The sequence below is a fragment of the Muntiacus reevesi genome, chromosome 1 (assembly GCF_963930625.1).
Source record: "Muntiacus reevesi chromosome 1, mMunRee1.1, whole genome shotgun sequence".
NCBI classification, from domain to species: domain Eukaryota; kingdom Metazoa; phylum Chordata; class Mammalia; order Artiodactyla; family Cervidae; genus Muntiacus; species Muntiacus reevesi.
Genome location: NC_089249.1, coordinates 10,301,466 through 10,326,134, shown reverse-complemented (window position 1 = coordinate 10,326,134; position 24,669 = coordinate 10,301,466). Strand labels below are relative to the sequence as shown.

The window sequence follows — 24,669 nt, the reverse complement described above, 5'->3', positions numbered from 1 at the left end:
CGGGATTGGGGAGGAAGAGTAAAGGAGGGGGAAGAAGACCGAAAGACCAGTCGGTCCGGGCATGACGTCACTTCCGGCCTGTTCGGAAGGGGCGGGACCGAGACTTCTTTGGCCCCCGCCCCAAGAGAGCCAAGTTGGGGCGGGGTCACGGGCCGGAGGAGGAGCCCGGTGGACGAGTTTCTGGCAGCTCTTTTGACTCCGCGGTTCCATATCCTTGCCTTGACGGCCAGAACCAGCTTCCCGGCCCTGGGCGGAACGGATCGAGCTTCGTGAGCCCAGAGGCTCCAGGAAAAGGAGGACAGGTAGCCCTTTAGAGCCTAGCCAAGTGTGCCCTGAAGAGGGGGACGGCTGAGGAGAGCGAAGGTTCGGACTTTGAGCTCAGGCCCCTGGGGCCCGCCCCTTCCCCTGGACCCGCCCCTTTCCCCGCCCACCTGTCCTCTCAGTCCGACTGAGGACCGCCTCTCGGTCTTTTCAGAAGCTACTCTTCTTGGGGAATCCTGGAAAGCAGTGCTTCTCAGACTTTAATATGAATACACCATTTGGGGATGTTGTTAAAATGCAGCTTGGATTCAAGAGTACGGTGTGATGGTCTGTATTTCTAAGAAGTTCGCAAGTTGATGCCAATGCTGCAAGTCCTTGAGCTCGAGGACTATTTCTTTAACCTGGCCTACTTGTTTAAGGACGCTTAGCGAGGCAGATGGTCCATGGAAAATAACCCTGTTGTTGGGTTATAGACTCCTAGGCTTATCTACCCCACCCTACCCTAACCTCGACCCTACTTGCCCATCACTGTCCTATTCCTCAAACCTTCCCCTTTTCCACTCTGCCCTCCACCTGTCTACGCACTGTCCACAATATTTCGCGCTGTGATAGTTCAAGGATAGACAGCTTCTGCTACAGAGGGCATTTGAAGGTGACTGTTTCTTTGCTCTTAACATCACACCGTTATGTAAAATTGGCACCCAGTTTCCTATTATTAACTTATTCCTTGGAAGGAAAATTATGACCAACCTAGACAGCATATTAAAAAGCAGAGACATTACTTTGCCAACAAAGGTCCATCTAGTCAAAGCTATGGTTTTTCCAGTAGTCGTGTATGGATGTGAAAGTTGGACTATAAAGAAAGCTGAGCGCGAAGACTTGATGCTTTTAAACTGTGGTGTTGGAGAAGACTCTTGAGAGTCGCTTGGCCTGCCAGGAGATCCAACCAGTCCATCCTAAAAGAAATCAGTCCTGAGTGTTAGTTGGAAGGACTGATGTTGAAGTTGAAACTCCAGTACTTTGGTCACCTGATGCAAAGAGCTGACTCATCTGAAAAGACCCTGATGCTGGGAAAAATTGAAGGCAGGAGGAGAAGGGGATGACAGAGGATGAGATGATTGGATAGCATCACCGACTCAATGAACATGAGTTTGAGTAAACTTCGGGAGTTGGTGATGAACAGGGAGGCCTGGCGTTCCGCGGTCCATGGAGTCGCAAAGAGTCAGACACGACTAAGCGACTGAACTGAACTGAATTGAACTTCCAGTTATTCATAGGCAAAGGAAGAAAGACCTTAAATTCTCAAATTCTAACAACAAAAATCTAGAAACAACATTCTAGATGTTTCAATTTATTCCCTTATCTTACTAAAAAAATTTTATTAAAAATTCACTGAGGTAGGAGGGAATGAAGTGTGACTGCTAACTGTATGGAGTCTTCTTTTTGAAGTGATGAAATGGTCTGGAGTTAGATGAAAGAGATAGCAGGACAGAGTTGTGAATGAAAAGTCATTGAATTGTACACTTTAAAAGAGTGAATTCTGTGAAATGTAAATTATATCTCAATTTTTAAATTTTATTGTCTCCAATTAATTGAAAAAGTTTATATATGTACATTATAAAAATCAGAAATATGTATGCTGAAAAGTGAACATGATTTCATTATGTCTATTTCCCAAAGGTTAGTTTGAATTTTATCCTTCCAGATCTTTCTTTCTGTTTTAGTATATTTGTGTATAGGTTGGGAATTTATTTTTGCATAACTAGGATAGTATACAAATTGTTTACCCAACTCTGTTTTTACTACTTAATGAAATCCTTCATGCTATAAATGTCATTCTTCCTAATGGATTTTTAATATTCTGTAATAAAGCTATGCTGTAATCTATTTAACTAGTCTCCATGTGCTGGACATTTTATTGTCTTCAGGTTTTCATTATTCCTAACTAAGTTTTCTTTTTCAACAAGAACAACTGACAGATAAATCAGTTTTTTTTCAGCTTCTTGCCCTAGATTTCTTTCATGCAAAGGTTGTCATTGCACAAAAAGTCAAAAAGAAGAAATGAAAACAGTCTGATGAAGTCACAGCTCTGTAGTAAACAAGATTTCAGTAAGTGAGTGCATTCCTTTGGAATGTATCTTAAATTAATATTCTTCAAGACTACACATTCACATAATAGTATATGTTTTATCAATAAAGCAAATTCCTAGGTTTACTCTGATTTTATTGGCAGATGAACATGTGCAACCTTAGTAAACCTATTATAGTTTCCATAAGATGTGAGGAGAAGAAACTTAAGAAAGGCATTGGCAGCAGATATGACATAAAAAAGCATAAGGTTGCAAAAAAAAAAAAAAAACATTTTTGTGTAATCTAAACTTGCTAGAAACATATTAAAATTTTTTTTCATGATGCTCTGGTCCTTTTCAAGCCACTCAGCTATGGGATGGTATTATTTACTCCCTTCAGACTCAAGTGGAAATGAAAAGAAGGAGGCATCATTTATGAACATAGAAGACTTGTACTGGTTCCTATGTTGTCGATGCAGTGTTAAGTCATCTTATGCAAAATATGTGCCTAAGTAGTGATGACATCTCTCGTCTTAAAGGAGTTTGTCTTTGGCAAGTTCTAATGAACCATAAAGTAATTGAACCAGTAGGAATGAAGCTATTCAAAAATTAAAAGGAATTGGAATTTGAAGATTCAAACAATAGCCTCTACAGGTTTCTAGGCAATAAATCATCTTACGTTTTTTGCAAAAGAAAAAAGAATTCTGAGACTGGGTTAACTGATGAAATAAAAGCAAAGGAACATTTAAGGTTAGTGTTAACATAGATATTGTAGTATTTTGTGTTTAGATGCTGGCAGAACAGTCTTCACTGAGCGAACCTTAAATATTCAACTTTCATGTTTCTTCAGAAATTAGTAGAAGAAAGAGCCATGTATAAATTAATCTATTTCTGCATTTGCTCTAAAATGGTTATGAGGAAATGATCACATAAATACTTCAGAATTTATACCAGGAAAAACTTTATCTCCTCTGATGAATTGTGTGCTTCCTAGTTTTTGAAAAGTGACTTAACCAAAGTAAATAGAGTCATAGTTATGGAAACTAGAGCAAAAGTTTTCTACTCTGTTATAGAAACCATGATAACCTTAGAATTAACATATGTATTTTTCTGTTTATTTACAATCCTAACATCCTCTTTGGGTGATATTCTATTATCTAATAAATTTATTACTTGTATCTTTTATGGTAAGCTGCCTGACAAGTTTTTGAAAATAGGAAATGGATAAGTAAGTTTTAATAAATTTAAATGCATATTTGAAATATTGGTCCTATATATAATAGAGAAATTCACATATTGTTTCTTTCAACTGACCAGAAAATGAAATGATTTCAAATCCTCTGGCACAAGAGGTTGGTGGGGAAAGAATTGAGGAACTTACTGACTCTGGCTTTACCTATAAGCATCACAGTTGACAAACCTGTTCTCCCACTTTCAAAAGGTAATTTCAGTTTCCATCAGTTCTTTTGAGAACTTTTAAGGAAGAACTGACTTTTTAAAATAGACCTTACTTTTTTAGAACAGTGTTAGGTTCACAGAAAAATTGAACAAAAAGTACAGGGAATTTCCATATATACACAGCCTCCCCCACGATCAACACCCTACACCAGAGTGGCTATTTGCTATAATCCATGCACCTACGCTGATACATCATTATCACTCAAAGCCCATGATTTACATTAGTGTGCATTCTTGGTGGTGTATATTATGTGGGTTTTGACAGATGTCTGATGACTGTCCCGCCATCATAGTATCATACAGAATAGTTCCACAGCTCTGTAAATGCCCTGTATGTTCAGTTGCTCAGTCGTGTCCAACTCTTTGCGACACTATAGACTGTAGCCCCACCAAGCTCCTCCATCCCTGGGATTCTCCAGGCAAGAACACTGGAGTTGGTTGCCATCGTCTCATTTAGGGAACCTTCCCAACCCAGTGATCGAACCCGCGTCTTCTGCACTGCAGGTGGATTTTTTTTTATTAGCCATCGAGGAATTTGTCCTTCCTTCCCCAATACTTCATCTACTTGTGGTTTTGTCCTTATAATGCCACTTAACAGTAGGAAGAAGAGCCCCATGCCCACGGCAGTTGGGAGGGATGCAATCACAATTCATTAATGGTTACATACCATACTGCGTGTGGTCAAACCATGACAGAAGCAAAACAAGCATGATTTGCACACGGGAGGAGCAAAAGTTATCAACAATAACTAGGATAAGTGTGAGAAGAGAAATGCATGGTGCCCGAAGAAAGGGTGCAAATGAGAAGAGAAGGGGAACTAGAAGAAAACTCTGAGAAAGATTAATGTTTAGAGGACAGGCTGAAAAAGAAGAGCCAGCAAAAAATTGATTTTTACCTATTATGAGTGAAAAAGAAAAACTTGTCTCATCCTTTTCCCATGAGGATATAGGATACCTTACCTGTCTCTGGAGAAACCTGTATGCAGGTCAAGAAGCATTAATATCAGTAACCTCAGATATGCACATAACACCACCCTAATGGCAGAAAGCGAAGAGGAGCTAAAGAGCCTCTTGATGAAGGTGAAAGAGGAGTGAAAACGCTGGCTTAAAACTCGACATTCAAAAACCAAAGATTATGGCATCAGGCCCCATCACTTCATGGCAAATAGATGGGGGAAAAGTGGAAACTGACAGATTTCATTTTCTTGGGCTCCAAAATCACTGTGGATGGTAACTCAAGCCATGAAATTAAAGGACACTTGCTTCTTAGAAGAAAATCTATGACAAACCTAAATAATGTATTGAAAAGCAGAGACATCACCTGGCTGACAAAGGTCTGTACTGTCAAACCTATGGTTTTTCCAGTAGTCATGTATGGATGTAAGAGTTGGACCATAAGGAAGGCTGAGTGCTGAAGCCTTGATGCTTTCAAGTTGTGATCCTGGAGAACTCTCAAGAGTCCATTGGACAGCAAGGAGATCAAACCAGTCAATCCTAAAGTACACCAACCTTGAATATTCTTTGGAATTACTGATGCTGAAGCTGAAGCTTCAATCCTTTGGCCACCTGATACAGAGTTGACGCATTTGAAAGACCCTGATGCTGGGAAAGATTGAAGGCAGCTGAAGAAGGGGATGGCAGAGGATGCGATAGTTAGATAGCCTCACCAATTCAGTGGACATGAGTTTGAGCAAACTCCAGGAGATAGTGAAGAACAGGGAAGCCTGACGAGCTACAGTCCATGGGGTCACAAAGAATCAGACACAGCTTAGTGACTAAACAAAAACAAAAAAGAAATTCCTAACTAAAGATGGATATAATTTATCAGGGAAGATGCTTATAAAAGTAATTTTCATTTGTTGGGCCTTTTTCTGGGCCAAGTAACTTGTTAATGCATTTTATATTTGTTATCTATAATTTAACAATAGGCCTGAAATGTGAGGATAGAACTTTCATTTTATAGTTGGGGAAACAGACTCAAAAGGATAAATAAATAAGACATGGTAAGGGAAAGACATTTTTATTTTTATCTTTGTTATACATTTACATAATATAAAACATTAAAGTAGTCCTACAGATTTTCTCACCAAAAAATAATTTCCTACCCTTCTCTCATGCATTTGCCCCTCTCCAAAGACAACCATTTACAATTCTCTACATTGTAACTCATGTATGTTATAAATATCTCATGTCTCTAAATGTCATGCTTGTACTGCTGCTTCATGCTTTTTCAGTTATACAGACATCTATTAATTTTCTAAAAAGGAAAATAGGGTTTATGCCTCTCCTTTTTCTTGCATTTGTCTCCCAAATACTTTAAATGATTCACATGCATTTATATACTCTTCTATGAATAACATATTTAACAAAAAATGTTAGGTGAAAATAGAAATATCTTTAGTTTTAACACTTTTGTGTTTAGCCAGATATTTTAAACATTGTTACAAAACAATAATTATTAAGTTTTGCATTTTAAAAAAGGAGATTTTTTTGGCTGTTCTGTGTATCTTCTGGGATCTTTATTCCCCTACAAAGGATTGAACCTGGGTCAAGGCTTACCTGGTAACTCAGCTGGTAAAGAATCCACCTGCAGTGCGGGAGACCTGGGTTCAATCCCTGGGTTGGGAAGATTTCCCGGAGAAGGGAACGGCTACCTACTCCAGTATTTTGGCCTGGAGAATTCCATGGACTAAAAACCATGCAAAAAGTCGGACACAACTGAGCGACTCTCACTTTCATGGCAGTAAAAGTTCTGAGTTCTGACCACTGAACTGCCAGGGAATCCCCTAAAAAAGACTTCATGTTAAAGCAAAAATCAGCCAAGTCTGGGAGCCTCTACTTTACTTTTGTTTAGACTATTTATTTTACAGACAAGGAAACTGAGACTCAGAAAAGTTAGATAAATTGCAAAGTTTCCACAGTTAACTAATGGCATCAAGACTCAGATCCGGGGACTTCCCTGGTGGTTCAGTGGTTGAGGGATGGGGGTTCTATCCCTTGTCGGGGAACTAGGATCCCACATGCCTTGGAGAAAATAAGCCTGTGGGCTGCATGCTGCGCCAGAAGATCTGGTGTGCTGCAACTAAGACTCGACACAGTGAAATAAATAAGTTTTTAAAAAGGACTCACACCTAGATTTCCATGCTTTTACCCAGTGTCTTATCATTATTGCTGCAACAAAGTATTGTAAACTATTAAATGGGTACAGCTGAAATATGTGTAGTTGGTATGTTTGCTCTTTGTACCAACTGAATGGTGTCAGCCTTCAAAATAGAAAAACAGAACCTATTTTAGTTGTTCTTTCTAATAAAACACAGTTTTGAGAGAGGTACTCTTTCATAAGTTACTAATAACAAGTCTCTTTATCTTTGAAAGTCTTAAATCTACTAAATCCACTAAAGTAGATTTTTTTATTGTTTTTTTTTTGTTTTGTAAAAGAGTTTGCAAAAGAGAACTAACTTTAAAATTGACTGTTCTTATATCTAATGAATGAAAAAAATTCACTTTAAAAAAAAATTCACTTTTAAAAAATTTTCATACCAAAATTTTTGGAAAAATGCATCTGGAAGTTTCTCTAAATTCTAACAAATCAGGCACGGTTGGAGCTTTTGTTGTTGTTATTATCCACTGAAATCTGACTATTCTGTGATCCTCAAGCACAAAAACACCCCCTCAGATGTATTAACACATTAAAACTGTCTGGTTTTATAAAACTAAATAATTAACTGGCCCACAAGAAAATCTAAGCTACTTTCTATTTGGAAAAATATGGTTGGCTAAAGGTATGCAGTTGGCAATATTCCTGTATAAATGTCAGCCAAAAAATAAAAGTATCGAGTTCTTCTTTTCTTTGTTTTTGAAAAACGTCATTCCTTAATTCCCAAAAAACTGAGAAACCTACTTCACTTGAATTGAGTCGAAAATTCTGCTAGCAGTGATAAAGCCAGGACCGCAGGCTTCTTGCAAATTTGCATTTGTGTGACTAATAGAGTCAAGGTGAACCTTTGCTGAGATTTGTTTATTTTTTAGAGGTGAAGTGTGTTTCTTTGCTGAGATTTGTTTTTTACAGGTGTTTCTTTCTGATATCACGTGTAAAATGTATTAGAAATATAAAAATATATAATGACTAACATTTTGAAGCTAATATACTAATATTTTTGAAATATATTTTAGAAATCTTAGGGATTCTAAAGATGTAGGTACTTTCCCTCTGCCTTGAGGGGAATGTCCAGATCGGCTAGAGCAATTCCACTATTCATCAGTTTTACTCGACTTCCAGAAGAACACATGGTACAAAGGTTTCCGCAGCCAAAGCGAAGTGTGATTCCTACTGAACACACTGTGCTTCTCCCACAAAACACTTACACACTGAGTGAAACTGCCTGTTGACTTGTCTTTATTTCCTACTGGAGTGGGAGGTACTTAGGGACAGTCCTCATCTTTGGTCACCGTTGTATCCCCGGTTGAATGGCCCAGTGCTTAGCTGTTGGTATGTAACATTTAGTGAATGAATGGCTCATATACTGCCTCCTCATTTTATAAAAATTTTCTTTTTATTTATGCACATATACACATACACTCATCTGTACATATATGTCTATATATGTGTGTTAGACCATCCTAAATGCTGGATGGATTGTATGCTCTTCAAATGCAAAGTATGTCCCCTTGTATCCCCTTCACCCAGCACAGAAATGATTGGATAAGAAATGCTCCATTAAGAATACGGTGTAAGGCGAGAGTGGGATGTTTTGAGAGAACAGCATCGAAACATGTATATTATCAAGGGTGAAACAGATCACCAGCCCAGGTTGGATGCATGAGACAACTGCTCGGGCCTGGTGCACTGGGAAGACCCAGAGGGATGGGGTGGAGAGGGAGAGGGGGGGGCGGATCGGGATGGGGAATACATGTAAATCCATGGAGAATTCATGTCAATGTATGGCAAAAACCACTACAATATTGTAAAGTAATTAGCCTCCAACTAATAAAAATAAATGGAAAAAAAGAAAAAGAATACGGTGGTGACTGTATGTGTTGCCACATCGTCCTTCTTGAGTCTTAATTTCCTCACATGGCGCTATTCTGTTTATCAGCTCTGCACTTGGCTAGTATATCTAGACATGCACATTTCTATGCTCCCTCTCCTTCAGGTCTTCACTCAAATATCATCTTTCTGATGATAATTCCCACACATCTTATTTAAAATCACAACACTAACCCCATAGTGTAGTCTGATCTCCTTTTTTCCTTCATTTCTCTCCATAGAACTAGCTACAAACTGACACAGACATACTTCACTTTTTGTTATTCATTGTCTGCCTCCCTCTTCCCCGTAGACTATAAGCTCCATTAAGGCAAGACTTTTGCCTGTTTTGGTTACCACTATGTCCCTGGAACCTAGAACAGTGTCTAATACAAAATAGGTCTCAAAATGTTTGTTGAGTAAATGAATTTTCTGTCTTGATGTTATTGCCGAATAATCTTTTTTCTACTTTTGGATTTATTCGTAAGAATCTATTCATGCTTCTTGGTGACTTGATAAAATTTGCCTTCATCCATTTCATGTGTGGCTATCCTTTCCTCCTCACTTATGGATGGCTGCTGAAGGGCCACTATATATATCTTTTTCTAGCACTTGATTCAGTGCTATGCCCAAAGTTTGGTATTAACAGATATGGATTGATTGATTAGAGGCTATTTTTTTCCCTGAGAAACCTGTATGCAGGACAAGAAGCAGCAGTTAGAACTAGACATGGAACATCAGACTGGTTCAAAATTGGGAAAGGAGTACATCAAGGCTGTATATTGTCACCCTGCTTACTTAACTTGTATGCAGAGTACATCATGTGAAATGCTGGGCTGAATGAATCATAAGCTGGACTCAAGATTGCCAGAAGAAATATCAATAACCTGAGATATGCAGATGATACCACTTTAATGGCAAAAAAGTGAAGAGGAACTAAAGAGCCTCTTGATGAAGGGGAAAGAGGAGAGTGAAAAAGCTGGCTTGAAACTCAACATTCAAAAAAACTAAGATCACGGCATCTGGTCCTATCACTTCATGGTAAGTAGATGAGGAAATTGTGGAAACAGTGTCAGCTTTCATTCTTTTGGTCTCCAAAATCAATGCGGACAGTGACTATAGCCACGAAGTTAAAAGATGCTTGCTCCTTGGAAGAATAGCTATGACAAACCCAGACAGTGTATTAAAAAGCAGAGACATCATTTGCTGACAAAGGTCCGTCTAGTCAAAACTATGGTTTTTCCAGTAGTCATGTATGGATGTGAGAGTTGCACCATAAAGAAGGCTGAGCGCTGACAAATTGATACTTTCAAACTGTGGTGCTGGAGAAGACTCTTGAGAGTCTTGAGAGCAAGGAGATCAAACCAGTCCATTCTAAAGGAAATCAAACCTTGAATATTCACTGGAAGGACAGTTGCTGAAGCTGAAGTGCCAATACTTTGGCCACCTGATGCGAAAAGCTGATTCACTGGAAAAGACCCTGACACTGGGAAAGATTGAAGGCAAGAGGAGAAGGTGGCAACAGAAGATGAGATGGTTGGATGGCATCACTGATTCAGTGGACATGAGTTTGAGCAAACTCTGGGAGATAGTGAAGGACAGGGAAGTCTGGCGTGCTACAGTTCATGGGGTCGCAAAGTGTCAGACATGACTTACAGACTGAACAATAACAAATGATCTTAGGTCTTTACTAAAAGATTGTTGATTTATTTTTGGTCAGTAACTCAGCAGTAGCAAGCTCAGATACCTTTAGGAGCCAGACAAATCAGAGAGCGTATGAGTATTTCATTTTCAAACATGTAGGAAAAATATATACTGTCATTTTGCTTGAAATGCATGGCCCATGTTGTTTAGTCTCTAAGTTGTGTCTGACTCTTTTGCAACTCCGCCAGGCTCCTCTGTCCGTGGGATTTGCCAAGCAATGGCCCTGTTGGCTGTTTTTCCTTTTCCTGCTTAAGACAGAGATATAACTCTAGGGAAATTAATTTCTACTGTAGCAAAATCAATAGCATGATACCATGAAAATGGTAGCTGACAGTCAACTTCACTGTTTGGGGTACAGTAGGAAGTGGTGGGGTTTGTGGTGGGCTGGAAATGGCATGTCAGTGCAAAGAGGGTAGCCACTAACTTATATCTGCTAACTTTGGTCAGGCATTAATTCAAGCCCTGTGTTATGAGATCTTATGATACTTTTAAAGAGAAGCTAGAAACCAAGAATTTTATATGAAAAATATAAACATTTTAAAACAAGTTAATTCTATTCAAAATACTGTATTCAAAATTCTATTCAAAATAACCAGACAAATCTTGGCCATGATCCAGATTTAATGCATAGGCTATTGGCAGTACCCCTTTATAGATAACAGCCTTGTCATGGCAAAGGGGCTTAGATAACTCAATGAAGCTATGAGCCATGCCATGCACAGCCACTCAGGATGGACAGGTCATAGTGAAGAGTTCTGACGAAACACGGTCCAGTGGAGGAGGAAATGGCAAACCACCCCAGTATTCTTGCACAAGAACCCCATGAACAGTATGAAAAGGCAAAAAGATATGGCACTGGAAGATGAATCCCCCAGGTTGGGAGATGTCCAGTATGCTGCTGGGAAGAACAGAGGGCAACCATGGGGTCGCAGAGTCAGACACGACTTAGTGACTGAACAACGATGATTGGCAGTAAAGCTCTGCAAGAGATTTACTGTAGCTTTAGCTTCTGTAATTTTCTTTCATTTAAAGGAAAACATAAATGATGATCCAATGCTTAGAATAAAAAAAATTTTATTAACTCTTAACATAAATGACCAGAAACTCAAGTTAAAATTAACCTAACACTATATTTGAATTTGAAAACAATTTAACTACAACAATCCCTGCTTTGAATAAAATTGTAAATAATTAGTAATCTCATTCTCTCAGATGTGCAAAATAATTTATAAGCAGGACCAATAGCTTTTTATATCTGGAATTAACCTATTGATAATACCCCTTAAAAGCTAGATAATATAACTTTATAATTAACATAGCCAGAAAATAAAAGTAATATGACTCATAACCCTGATGTCTATTTAAAGGTCAGTCTTGAAAAGAAAAACTGTAATTTAGCCAATTTAATTATCCAGCATTAAATTCATCAATTATATTATGTTAATACTTTTGTATTATAGAATTTTATAATACTAGTTGAATGTGTGTATCTTATTTATTAGTTCGATAGTTGTATTATTTTTCTTTCTAAGCTGTGGAAGATGTTGGAAACAACAAATATTGTCATGTATTCTTCAATTGATTCACCTTCCATTCTTGGAAAGTATTTTGGAACCTCTAGTTAAAACACAAATTCTTCAATTTGAGAGGAAGATCTTGTTATCGCTAACACTTGCCTAGACAGAGAGGTGATTCCAAATTTACATCTACATGAGTCAGTTCAGTCGCTCAGTCATGTCTGACTCTTTGCGACCCCATGAACCACAGCACGCCAGGCCTCCCTGTCCATCACCAACTCCTGGAGTACACCCAAACCCATGTCCATCGAATCGGTGATGCCATCCAACCATCTCATCCTCTATCATCCCCTTCTCTTCCTGCTCTCAATCTTTCCCAGCATCAGGGTCTTTTCAAATGAGTCAGCTCTTTGCATCAGGTGGCCAAACTACTGGAGTTTCAGCTTCAGCATCAGTCCTTCCAATGAACACCGACTGATCTCTTTTAGGATGGACTGGTTGGATCACCTTGCAGTCCAAGAGACTCTCAAGAGTCTTCTCCAACACCACAGTTCAAAAGCATCAATTCCTCAGCGCTCAGCTTTCTTTATAGTCCAACTCTCACATCCATACATGACCACTGGAAAAGCCATAGCCTTGACTAGACGGACCTTTGTTGACAAACTGATGTCTCTGCTTTTTAATATGCTGTCTAGGTTGGTCAAAACTTTCCTTCCAAGGAGTAAGCGTCTTTTAATTTCATGGTTGCAATCACCATCTGCAGTGATTTTGGAGCCCAGAAAAATAAAGTCAGCCACTGTTTCCACTGTTTCCCCATCTATTTGCCATGAAGTGATGGGACCGGATGCCATGATCTTAGTTTTAAGTGACCATTTTTATTGTCAATTTATAAGTAAAATGTTCTTTCACATCTTTTGCCCTTGTTTCTTTAAATGTATGAGAACATATTTGTATATATAAGCAAACACCATCTTTGATTTAGAAATTAATCACTGAATTCTCCTTTGATCTAAAATAGAAAGTCCCTGGTTATGACCTGTAAGAAGATGACTGGATATCTTAGTGGTTTCATTCATTTCAGCTCAGTCATGATTTGTCAGTCTTCTTTGCCTGCACCAACCCTGAGTGTTTTTCCACAGTTCTATTATTTTCATTTATAACCATAAAATAACAACCATGATAGTTTTTACTGGTTTATTCATCCCTGCTTTAAAAGAAGCCACAATCTAGTAGGGGAGATGTTCATGAAACAAAGCATTACAGTACAATGAAATAAGACCTATCATAAAAGCAGCCTCATTTGTGGAGATGTTCGAGGACCCCTGTAACCTGAATGAGGTCCCTTCTCTTTCACTCCCAACTCCAAGGTATTTGTCACTCCTGGTAAATCAGTTGCTAGGAACCATAGGTATATGACCTTGGGTACTTCAGGCAGAGAGAACTGATATGATGCTTTCTCCCAAGTGGGCTAAACAAGAAAAGAACATCAGACTTCAGACCTGGGAACCAGGAAGCTTCAGATCCTAGGAAGAGCTTGGTGATCAGAGACCTGTGAACCATCTTAATCAACCATGGTCCTGTTTGCACATAACATGCATGCGTATGTGTGTGTGCTAAGTCACTTCAGTTGTGTCCGGCTCTTTGTGACCCTATGGACCATGGGCCACCAGTCTTCTCTGTCCAAGGGATTCTCCTGGCAAGAATATTGGAGTGGGTTGCCGTGCCCTCCTCCAGGGGATCTTCCTGACCCAGGGATCAAACTTGTGTCTCTTATGTCTCCTCCACAGGCAGGCAGGCTCTTTACCACTAGTGCTACCGAGGAAGCCCCTTGCACATGACATGCTTGCTCCTAATTTACAATAGGCCAAGAACGACCCAACAAGTGGCTGAGACTTCCCCAGCCCCTGAGTCAGAGAGAGTATGGGGACACCAACAAAGAAACATGATTTCTTTAGAAGCCTCTGCAGGAACCAGACAGCAGCCAGTCAGCCTTTATGAACTTCTAGGCAGAAAGGGTAGGTTACCTGCAAGAAAAATGCAATCCACTGCCCTTAATCTTTTCACCTGCAACACTAGGAGCCAAAAAATAATGAGCTACACATTTAAGCAATATGTTCCATTTACCTGGGGGGTAGAGGGGAGGGAAGAGAAGGAAGGAAGGAAAAGAAAGTGAAGAGAAGAAGGAAAGATATTTCAGGATCATCCAGAATTCATAGCAAGAATCACTTAAGAACCCCATCCTAAGAAAATATTCGAAGATATATTTTAATGCATTTACAAAGAAATAGCCAGAACCCCAAGATGACTGGTGAAGAGACAGGTGAAGAGGAAGGAAATATTGGTAAGCAATGAACTTTGGTCTGTGTATTCTGTTTTCTCTTCTCCCTAATTTTGTCCCCACATATGTGCATGCATAGAAACATACATGCATGGGTACAAACATACATGAATGCATATAGACACACATACACACATAAATTCCAAGTTGATAAGGTAAAACTGTGTGAGAATGTACAAAGTGTGAGTACTAAATATGATGTCAACAAAGAAGGTACATAGTGTTAAGGGAAATTATAATAAATACTAAACTATCTCAGCAAAATCTGGGGTTGGGAAGGTGGCAGATGAGGAGAAGGGGGAATTATAGGCCTTCCAAAATCATCACTGAAGGGAGGGAGGAGTGAAAGAATCTTAAATTTCTTTTATTTTATAAAGAAATATTGAATTCAGAGGCTTTTAAATATGGCTGTGCAGGATCTTAGTTGCAGCACAAGGGATGTTTGATATTGCTTGCAGCATGCAGGATCTTTAGTTGCAGCATGTGGGATCTAGCTCCCTGACCAGGGATCAAAAGCAGTCCCCCCTGCATTGCAAGCGAAGAATCTTAGCCACTGGACCATCACTGAAGTCCTCTAAATTTCTTATCTATTGGAGTTGGGAGATAAAAAGGGGAAAAGAGTGTGCAGTGGGATTTAAACAGTGCATCTTGATGGGAAAGCATTTAGTATCTTATTTTCAAATAATAATACAACCCTATGCACCTAATGATCAAAGCGGGAAATGAGAGAGGACCCACCAATGGAATAGAACAGTACAGATGAACTCTTCTCCACAAAATCTAACACAGGTAGAACAAATAATGAAACACTGGCCCCAGATATTATAATTCCCTGAAAGTCAAGGTAGAAAAAAGTATGGTGGTATCTAGTAAGGAAAAATCTATTCCTTCTCATTTACTCAGTCATCCAGCAAAAATTACTGAAAAGATTTTCTAGTTGTTTTTTCTTAGATTGTTAATTATAAGCTAGATTTCATTATGCTTTATCAAACAATGTTTTAGGTAATTAAATGGAAATGTCAACCATTGATTTATTTTGTTTTTTACCTCCAGGATTGATAACTGGCTTAATGCAGCAATTGAATGCTTGGAATATTTCCCTGGTCAGTTAATAGTTACTGTTGGCCAGGACTTAGTACAACACAGAAATAAAGAGACAAAACTGAATACACAGAAGAAGTTACTCTTTGATGTCCTAATAAAATATTATAATCAGGAGTTCAGTTCAGTTCATTTCAGTTGATCAGTCGTGACCGATTCTTTGCAACCCCGTGAACCACAGCACGCCAGGCTGTGTGAACATCTGGTAGTTCACGGTTCACGTATTGCTGAAGCCTGGCTTAGAGGAGTTTGAGCATTACTTTTCTAGCATGTGATTGCAATTGTGCAGTAATTTGAGCATTCTTTGGCATTGCCTTTCTTTGGCATTGGAATGAAAACTGACCTTTTCCAGTCCTGTGGCCACTGCTGCGTTTTCCAGATTAGGAGAGAGGCTGCTTATTAACTGATGAGTATATTGGTATTTTTTCAGGAAGTATTGAACTTTTAGTGAAGAGACGTTTAAGCTTCCGTTGTCTTGCATGATGATAAACCCGAGGGTTGAGTTTTGGAAGGTTACATGCGTTATGTGAGCATTGCTGTTTGGCTGTGCTCTGTAGCAGGGAGTTCCCCAAGAAGGGACTGAACCCATGCCCCCTGCAGCGGAAGCAAGGATTGCTAACCACTGGACCACCATGGGATTCCCTGAATGTTGCATTTTAATATTTTTTCTATGGTGTCAAATTACCTCATAGAGTCTTTTTTTGTTTTTTGGCCAAAGACCATGGCGAATGGAATCTTAGTTCCCCCACCACAGATGACACCAAGGGACCTGTCAGTGAAAGCACCGAGTCCTAACAACTAGATCACCAGCAAACTCCCTCATACAGTTCTTTTTTCACTTTTTTTTCACTACTTTTTCCTGTCATGTACATTGTAATGTCAAGTGTAATAATGTAGTATAGGAATTAGATCTAAGGTAATTCTATCATAGGGACACTCTAAGAAATATTTTGATACACTACAGGACTAGAGAGGGAATTTCTGGGGTTGGGAAGATCCCCTGGAGAAGGGAAAGGCTACCCACTCCAGTATTCTGGCCTGGAGACTTCCATGGACTATACAGTTGCAAAGAGTTGGACATGACTGAGCCACTTTCACTTTTCACTTTCACAGGACTAGAGAATTGAGGTGTCTGTAAATATTAATTTCTGATATACTAGTTTGGTGACCTTTTAGTAAAATAAAAATTGAGTGACACATTATGTCTTTTTTTAGCTATGTAGGTGGCCATATAATTTCACATTAAAAACAAATTAAGGGGACTTCTCTGGTGGTCCAGTGCAGAGGGTGCGGGTTTGATTCCTAGTCAGGGAACTAAGATCCCACAGGCTGTGGCATGCAGCCAAAAAAAAAAAGAAATTAATGTTTGACAGTGCTGGATATAATTATGCATGTATTTGGCATATTATATAGATAATTTCCTATATGTTTGAAATATTTTACAATAAAAGTTTTTCAAATGTAAAAATGAATCTTCAAACCAAATACAGCATCACAGCATTTTAATAGACTGCTAAGTACTATAATCTGCATTTATTTTTTCCCCTTGCTTTGTCTTCTTTGTAAACCCATGTAACAGAAAATGATAAAAGAACAGCAGCACTTGAAGCCACACAGCTATATCTAAGATTGTTAGATTGTTAGAGAAGAATCATGGTGGCTACTTACTTTCATGGCAACTGCATCAGAAGCTAATGCCAACAAGTTACAAAAAAAGGTGAAAAAAATTGCAACAACAGTTTTAAAACCTTCTATTTATTTCATTTAAAACCAATTCAAGCTAATGAATCTTCCTGTTTACAGTTTGATAACAAAATGGTGGTCCTGAAAACTCTTGCCCAAGCAGTTCTGCAATCCAAGTCATTATTAAAAGTACAGGCAGGACAACGAGTCTTGTTCCTACTGGAGCTCCACTATGAGCTCTTCAAGGTATGTCTGGCATTTTTCCTGGACACAGTTATTACTAAGCTATTTGTGTCAGATGAAAAAGCAAAGCATTCACTTAATAAATGATTTACTGAGTACCTATAATGGACAAAGATTGAAGGAATGCTCTCTTCCCACACCCACTAAAGAGAAGGAAGCAGATTCAAAACAACCTTGGTAGTTAGTTGATATTTACAAGTATATTGATTAATTTCTTCAACCTATTTTTGGTGCATTACTATGTGCCAGACATTGTCTTAGGTACTTGGAATACATTAGCAAAGATGCAGGCCCTTTTTCACTTTTGCTTCAGGGACCCAGGTTTGATCCCTGGTTGGGGAAACAGGATTCCACAGGCTGCGTGGCACAGACAAAAATAAAAAACACACACAGTAAGTTATCATCATATAGTTTGATCGAAAGCAACAAATGCAATAGGAAAAAAAAATAGAGCAGTTTAAGGGAATTTTGAGGTGCTAGGGTGGGGGTTAGTAGGAGCTTATGGTATTAAATAGTGTGGCCAAGGCTGGGCTCACTGAGAAAGTGAGATTTGAGCAGAGAGTGGAACGAGGAGCATCAACTAAATGGCCGTGAGGGTTGAGGGGGTTGGTTTGGGGCAGAAAGGATGGTTCCTAGAGCAGAGGCCTTGGAGGTGATGCTTGCCTGGGTGCTGAGGAACAAGAGCAAGGAAGTGGTGAGCAGAGGGGAGAGTGGTGTGAGATGAGGTCAGAGAGGAGGTGGCCCGCGTAGACCCTTGGAGAGGCCTTGCCTGTGCTTGGAATAAAGTGGGGAATCATGAGAGGTTTTGAGCACAACAGTGCTGACAGACACAACACATCTGACTGACATTTATGAAGATAACTGGCTTCTGTGTTGCGGACAGATTATAAAGGGGGGAGGAAAGAAGCAGAAAAATCTTTTAGGAGGCTAATGTCACAATCTGGGCAAGAAATGTGGCGACTTGAAACAAAGGAGTAGCAAGAGTTAGTGAGACATTGTCAAATTCCTGATACATTTTGAAAAAGATCTTAGAAAAAGATTTTTTTCCTAACATAAGAAAAAAGATTACCTTTTTCTAAGGTAATCTTAGAAAAAGATTACCTTTTAGCCTCACTACTATATTTTAGTTCCAGGCACTGGTACTTTTAGTGGCATTATTTCTCCAAAGTCTTTATAAAGAAATATTTCCTTCTCAACTGGATGGGAGGGGAGTTTGGGGGAGTGTGGATATATTAAAAAAAAAAATTGTTCCCTTCTCAATTTTTTGTGTGTAAAAAACTTATCTCATGTCATTAGAAACACATTGGTTTGAATTTTGTAGCAGTTCTCTCACCCTTAACTGAAGTTTCTTTTCCATTATTTCAGAGAAAAAGGTGGTACTAAGTATATACAATAGAAGCAGTCCCTCTTTTATGACTTTTGAATGAAATATATTCTAAAGCTCATTTAAAAATCAGTTGTTACTCTGCTCCTCATTTTTCATCATAAAATATAATAAATAGAGATTAGGGCAGTGGTTACATAAATGTTTAATTCTACAGTCACTAAGCCAAAAGTCATGTTTATTCCTTACTTATAAAAAGATCCAACCAGGAATTTAGAAAGAATGTTTTCTCTCCTCCTCTTCCTTACCACTTAGCATCTCCACTTTCTTCTTTCTCACTCTGCCTCCTCCTCTAGGTAAATGAATTCTCCTCTTTCCTACATATGATTCAGAAGTTAGAAAGCATTTTTTGCCTCCCCCTCATGTCAGAACTAGCAATGTCATAAAGAAAGATACTAGTTCAAACTTTGTAGCAGGACTGAAAGGGAGAAGGAACTTGACCTGGGCTGGAGGATGTGCTGGTGTGGAATTCAGGAAGCAGGAAGTGACTCCAAGGACTGGTTTCTGGAGATTAGGGGATGAAGTATTTCAGGGAAATTGAGATGGGGGTATTTGTATTTATACGGGATCTCAAGCAAGCCAAGCTTTTCCCTGTTACAGGGTTTTACCTGTGCTGTCTTGGGTATGTCTGGGACATTTTCTCTCCAGTCTTTTTATGGCCTCACTCTTTCACATCACTTCAGGCCTCTGCTCAAAATGATAGCCTCTCAGTAACTAAGAGGGTTATCTTTCTATCTTTGCTAACTAAGATAGCTACCCATCTTCTTCACTCTAGCTTTGTATCCTGCTTTATGCTTTCTTAATGGCACTTATCACTAACTGGAATCATATATTTGCTGATTTTTGAAATTGTCCTTATCTCATATGCTGTCACATCTGAGAATGCAAATTCCATGAGTTCAGACTTGATGTGCTTATTTATCACCTAGAGCTGTCCTGGCACATAGAAATCACTAAATTTTTGTTGCATGACAGAATGAATTGATGGGGATGGCTTCATGTTTGTAAATTTTCAGGACAATAGAAGCTAATGGAAAGGTACCTACCTTGTGGCTCAAACTGAAGGAGCTTATGTGAATATGAGGCTCAACGTTGGTAGGTCTACCCTCTGTAACAATGTTAGCTGAGGAATTATTTTCCCAATACATGTTGTAATCTGGGATTTCCTTTGTGTAACAACTAAGACTGGAAAAGGAGTATATATCTATTTTAAGAGAATGATGTTATTATGTATTTTAGAGCTACTATTTACATATAGATCATATGATAACAGTGCAAGATTATCTAGACCAGTGCTGTTATGGAAGTACAAATAATTTTTATTATTGTAGAACACTGTACTAATGATTGGTTAACCTAGTTTCAGATATACCACATATGTGGAAGTAGAAAATAGAATTTTAAGAATTCTAAAAAAATTTCAAGTATTTATATACCCTTTATAATTCAGAGGCCTTCTGCTATCCGCCCCCTTTCCCCATCTGTAATCCTCTTCCCCTATGCATTGGTCAAAAAAACTGAGATTTTTTTGCCATTCCCTTCTCCAGGGGATCTTCCCGGCTCAAGGAACAAACCCGGGTCTCTTGCATTGCAGGCTGATTCTTTATCATCTGAGGCACCAGGGAAGCCCCCTATATTAGATTACTGGCTAGAAAAATTCATATTAAAAACTTGAAAATATCTGTTTTTATGTAGACACCAGTTACTTTATTGGATCTGGTTAGTAGGAAACTTAAGAAGCTTCTGCATGGAGAAGATCCAGATGCCATATCAGGCATTGACTCAGACTTATTCTTTCTATATCATTGAGTGACTGTTACAGTCACATAAGTTGGAAGGGAACCAAGGGTGAATATGTAATGAATGTATAATGCTAAAAAAGGTGGATTTACATTAAGGTTATTTTTTAATATCTCTAGAGTAAGTTCTTCTCTAGTTCTTTTTGGCAGCCCTGTTTGATTACCTTTCTTCTAAAAAGGTAAATACTTTCTGTATCTCATTGCTGCTTCCAGATGGGGGTATTTATAATAGGAAATCTCAAATAAGCCAAGTTTTTTCCTATTATAGGGCTTTACCTGTGCTGTCTTGATTATAAAGACAAGGATAAATATTTGATATCAGAAACATTTAAAATCAACCGACTGAGAAGGTGGTTCAGATGATCAGATACGTGTCTGACTAAGGATGGAAAACAGATGATGAACAAAGAAAAACGGCATGGCAGGTCTTCGTGTTCTGAGATTGATGTGAGTTGTGACAGGACTAAAGGCAGTATGGTATGGTATAGAGGCTTCAAGCCCTGGGAGCGGGGCAATCCCAGGTTCAGACCCTAGCTCAGCCATGTGGCCCAAGTTTGTTTCTTAATTGGTAAGGCAGGGCTGATAATGCCAACAACTCTACACCTTAGAACACTGAAGATTTAGTGAGAAAAAGTACAAAAGATTTGATATATGTAACATTCACTGCAAGCTGTTATTATATTATTATTTGAAGGGCAGTAGATTGTGAAAAGTTAGGTGTAGGATTTTAAGTTTTCAGAGGCAATGTTATTCCAGGGTGTCACCACGTGTGTTTAAGCAAAGACCATTATAGTGAAAATAGAAAAAACAAAACAAAACAAAAACATCCCACAAAACCTAATATTAATGGACTATAGGGTTTCAGAAGTTACCATGATTGAGCATTGCTTTGCTGTGTCTGGAGACTCAGGTGTCCCCATCTGTAGATCAGCTTAGATGACTGTACATGCTAAGACAGCTCACAGGGCCATGAAAGACTGCTCATGTTCATGAAACTCTTTGTTCATGTTTTGTACATGCTTCTGATGGGGGTTCAGGACACACTGCCCCAAAACATGGCACATGACATGGAATATTTTAAGCTGAAAGCGTTTGAGAAACTGGCAGAAGCAGGAGGGTTGCTCTGATATAGTCCCCTCTTGCCATGTCTCCCTGAAATAGGCTGTAACACCTTCATATGAAAGATGCCCTCTCTACACTGGGAGCAAAGGACTAGCCTTATCTCCCAAAGCAAAGCGAAGTCAAGAAGAATCTGAACAAACAGGATTTGCTAACTTTTCCCAGTTTATTACAATTACCTCATACCTTAACTTGTCACATTCTTCCAGGACTGTGTGTTCTTCATCAAAGAAAGGAAAGTGAAGTCGCTCAGTCGTGTCTGACTCTTTGCGACCCCATGGACTGTGGCCATGGGATTTTCCAGGGCAAGAGTATAGGAGTGGGTTGCCATTTCCTTCTCCAGTTCTTCATCAAACCTAGAATAAAGTATATAGATCTGTTTCTTTGAGTCTTCATCTCCTTATGAAGGCTCCTATGTCACATAAAACTTATTAAATACATTTGTATGCTTTTCCTCCTGTCTTTGCATTTATCAGTTTACTTCTCAGACCTAGCCAGGGACCCTAAGAAAGTCAAGGAAAACTTTTTCCTCCCCTTCACCTTCAATTTGCGAGTCATGTCACTTAAATTCCACTGTATTCCACTTGAAGCTAGAATAGTAGTACATTGGTTCTCCTACATCATGGACTTATTTTGGAAATAAAATCAAATAATGTATGTAAAATGAGACAAGGTATGTTTTGTTAAAGTATAGAGCACATGTAAAGAAACAGTATTACTCTGAAGCAAAGAAAGTATAAGTAATGTCATCTACCATATTTGAGGGAAAAAAAGTCCAGCATAACACCAGTTTGAATGGGTACATTTTCATGATTTTCTTTTTTGAACTTGCTTTTCCAACTGTACTTTTTTTTTTTAGGTTGCATATCTTGCCAATCCTTGACATACAAGGTGTTTGCAAAACAAAAGCAAAGGACAAGCCAATATCTTCACCAGTTGGCTCTTGAGGTTAACAGTAACTCTAGTATCTCTTTGAAATAAAAAAATAAATTAAAGAATTCCCAAAACACCATCCAGAAGTTTTGCACTAATGTTTCTGGGAGAAGAAACTATAATTTGTTAATATGAAGAACTCCTCTGGTAGTTTTTGCAAACTGCCAATACCCATACTACAGAGAAAGGATAGCCTATAAGCATTTTAAGTGTAACAATGCTTAAAATACATGTTAAGGAAGAGTCAAAAGGTACACGTGTCCAGTCATAAAATACATTAGTCCTGGGATGTCATGTATAGCATAGCAACTATAGTTAACAATACTCTATTTAGTATTTGGAAGTTGCTAAGAGAGTAGATCTTTAAAAAACTGTAAAGGATGTTTTTTATCTTTAAGAGAGAATGTAAGTTAAATTCTTGTATGCTGATTCATTCAATTACTATGCTGCTTATTAAATGTGGTGCTATTATCAGGGATCTGATACAGTTAATTTCCTTACAATTTTTTTTCCACAGAAAAAGAACATTTCATATGTGAGTTCTCCAAAGCAAGCATGTATTTTCCTTAGTACATACTACTTTTAAGCTACCCCTTTAGGCTACTGTAACTTAAATGCTGTGAATCATCTAAGAAGGAAAAGACTTATCAAGCAGAAGACTAAAACCCACAAATTTAAAATTCATGAATGTCTAAAACCATGATTTTGCCTTCTGATTCCTTTCTAGTCCATCAAGTTTGGTTTTCTTTTCTCCCTCTGTTTTTAAATTGATTAGTTTACTTTATGGGATCATTCTCTCAATGTGACACAGGTTGAAGATTCAGTCTCTGTTGCAGATTAAAGTACATTCTTCTGTGGTCTTAATTTATGCCTTGATCACAGGGAAGAGAAGTGTGTATCGTTAAGTACTTGAAACATATATAACTAATGTCATCAGTTTTATCTTTTTGTGTAAAAACTGTACCCGTTGGGTTGAATTTGAATGCTTGGTCAATGTTCTCAACTAAGAGTCTATGAACAGGTTTCAGGGTGCTGAAGCACAGTGTACTTTCTGGGACTGTATGCAATTTTGTGTGTGTATATGCTTATTTTTCTAGGAAGAAGATTCATAGCTTTCCACCAGATTCTCCAAGGGAATTGTAAGTGAAGAACATTAAGAACCACTGGGTTAGAGAATCATTTTTTATTTTGTCTTCAGAGAATACACTTAAGGCCCTTAATGACCTATATTTATATATTTTCCAAATTTTGCTTTTACTTTGTGGATAAACTGTTGATGGAAATGTTAAAGTGGTACGTTAAAATAAGAGCATTAGCTAGATGAATTCTAAATTCCTGTGGCTTGAAAAGAAAAACAAAAACAAAGTAGGATGATTCTGCCATTAGAAGATGTTAACTGTCCTCATGTATGTGGTTATTTTGAATTGGGGAGGAAATTAGTATACCTCCAGTGGAAGAGCTGAGAGGGTGATTCTAGACAGGAAAGAAGTGGAAACACGAAGCCCAACCCTCATCCTTAGTCTGGGTGCAGGGGATCATCTCCTTATGAGGAGTCTCCATTTTAATGTTGCGTGTGAATCAAGTAGAGAATTGCTAGCCATCACTAAGAATGGATGGCACTTTGAGAAATGTGTTAAAGATACTACTGTGTCCTTGGATCTGCTGCTCAGATTATTTATAACCTTGAACAGATATCTTCCTTCTGAGCCTCGTTTTGTTTTTAATCTCTAGAATAAAAATATACATGCATAAATTGTGTTTATACGACTGGACCAGAAATATCAAAGGTCTGAGAGACAGTGTGGTAGGGAACAAGGGTCTGAGCTCTGGGGTCAGAGATCTGGATCTAGTAACCTGACCTACTTGGGCTCCTAAGGGGAAATGTTAGCAAGTGAGAACCCTGGGTTGAGATAAAACCCAATTTAGAAAGAGCAGAATCGCTAGTGCTTGAAATGTTTAATGAATGACGTATCCTACAGCATTCCCTAATGGAGGCTATTTTGAATATGCTACTGTTCAATTAAACTTGTTTACA

At 38.5% G+C, this 24,669-nt stretch overlaps 1 protein-coding gene across 1 annotated transcript; it reads left to right on the top strand.

Annotated features, from left to right (window-relative positions):
• The first annotated feature begins 3,655 nt into the window (after positions 1-3,655).
• On the top strand, positions 3,656-22,732 carry DEPDC4 (DEP domain containing 4). The gene is given in 14 exon segments (XM_065937509.1): positions 3,656-3,717; positions 3,719-3,771; positions 4,875-4,878; positions 12,059-12,159; positions 12,162-12,231; positions 15,426-15,595; positions 15,865-15,920; position 15,970; positions 17,053-17,107; positions 17,109-17,190; positions 17,277-17,402; positions 20,479-20,557; positions 22,561-22,677; positions 22,680-22,732. Coding segments are annotated over 14 exon segments (1,029 nt in total).
• Positions 22,733-24,669: the final 1,937 nt, after the last annotated feature.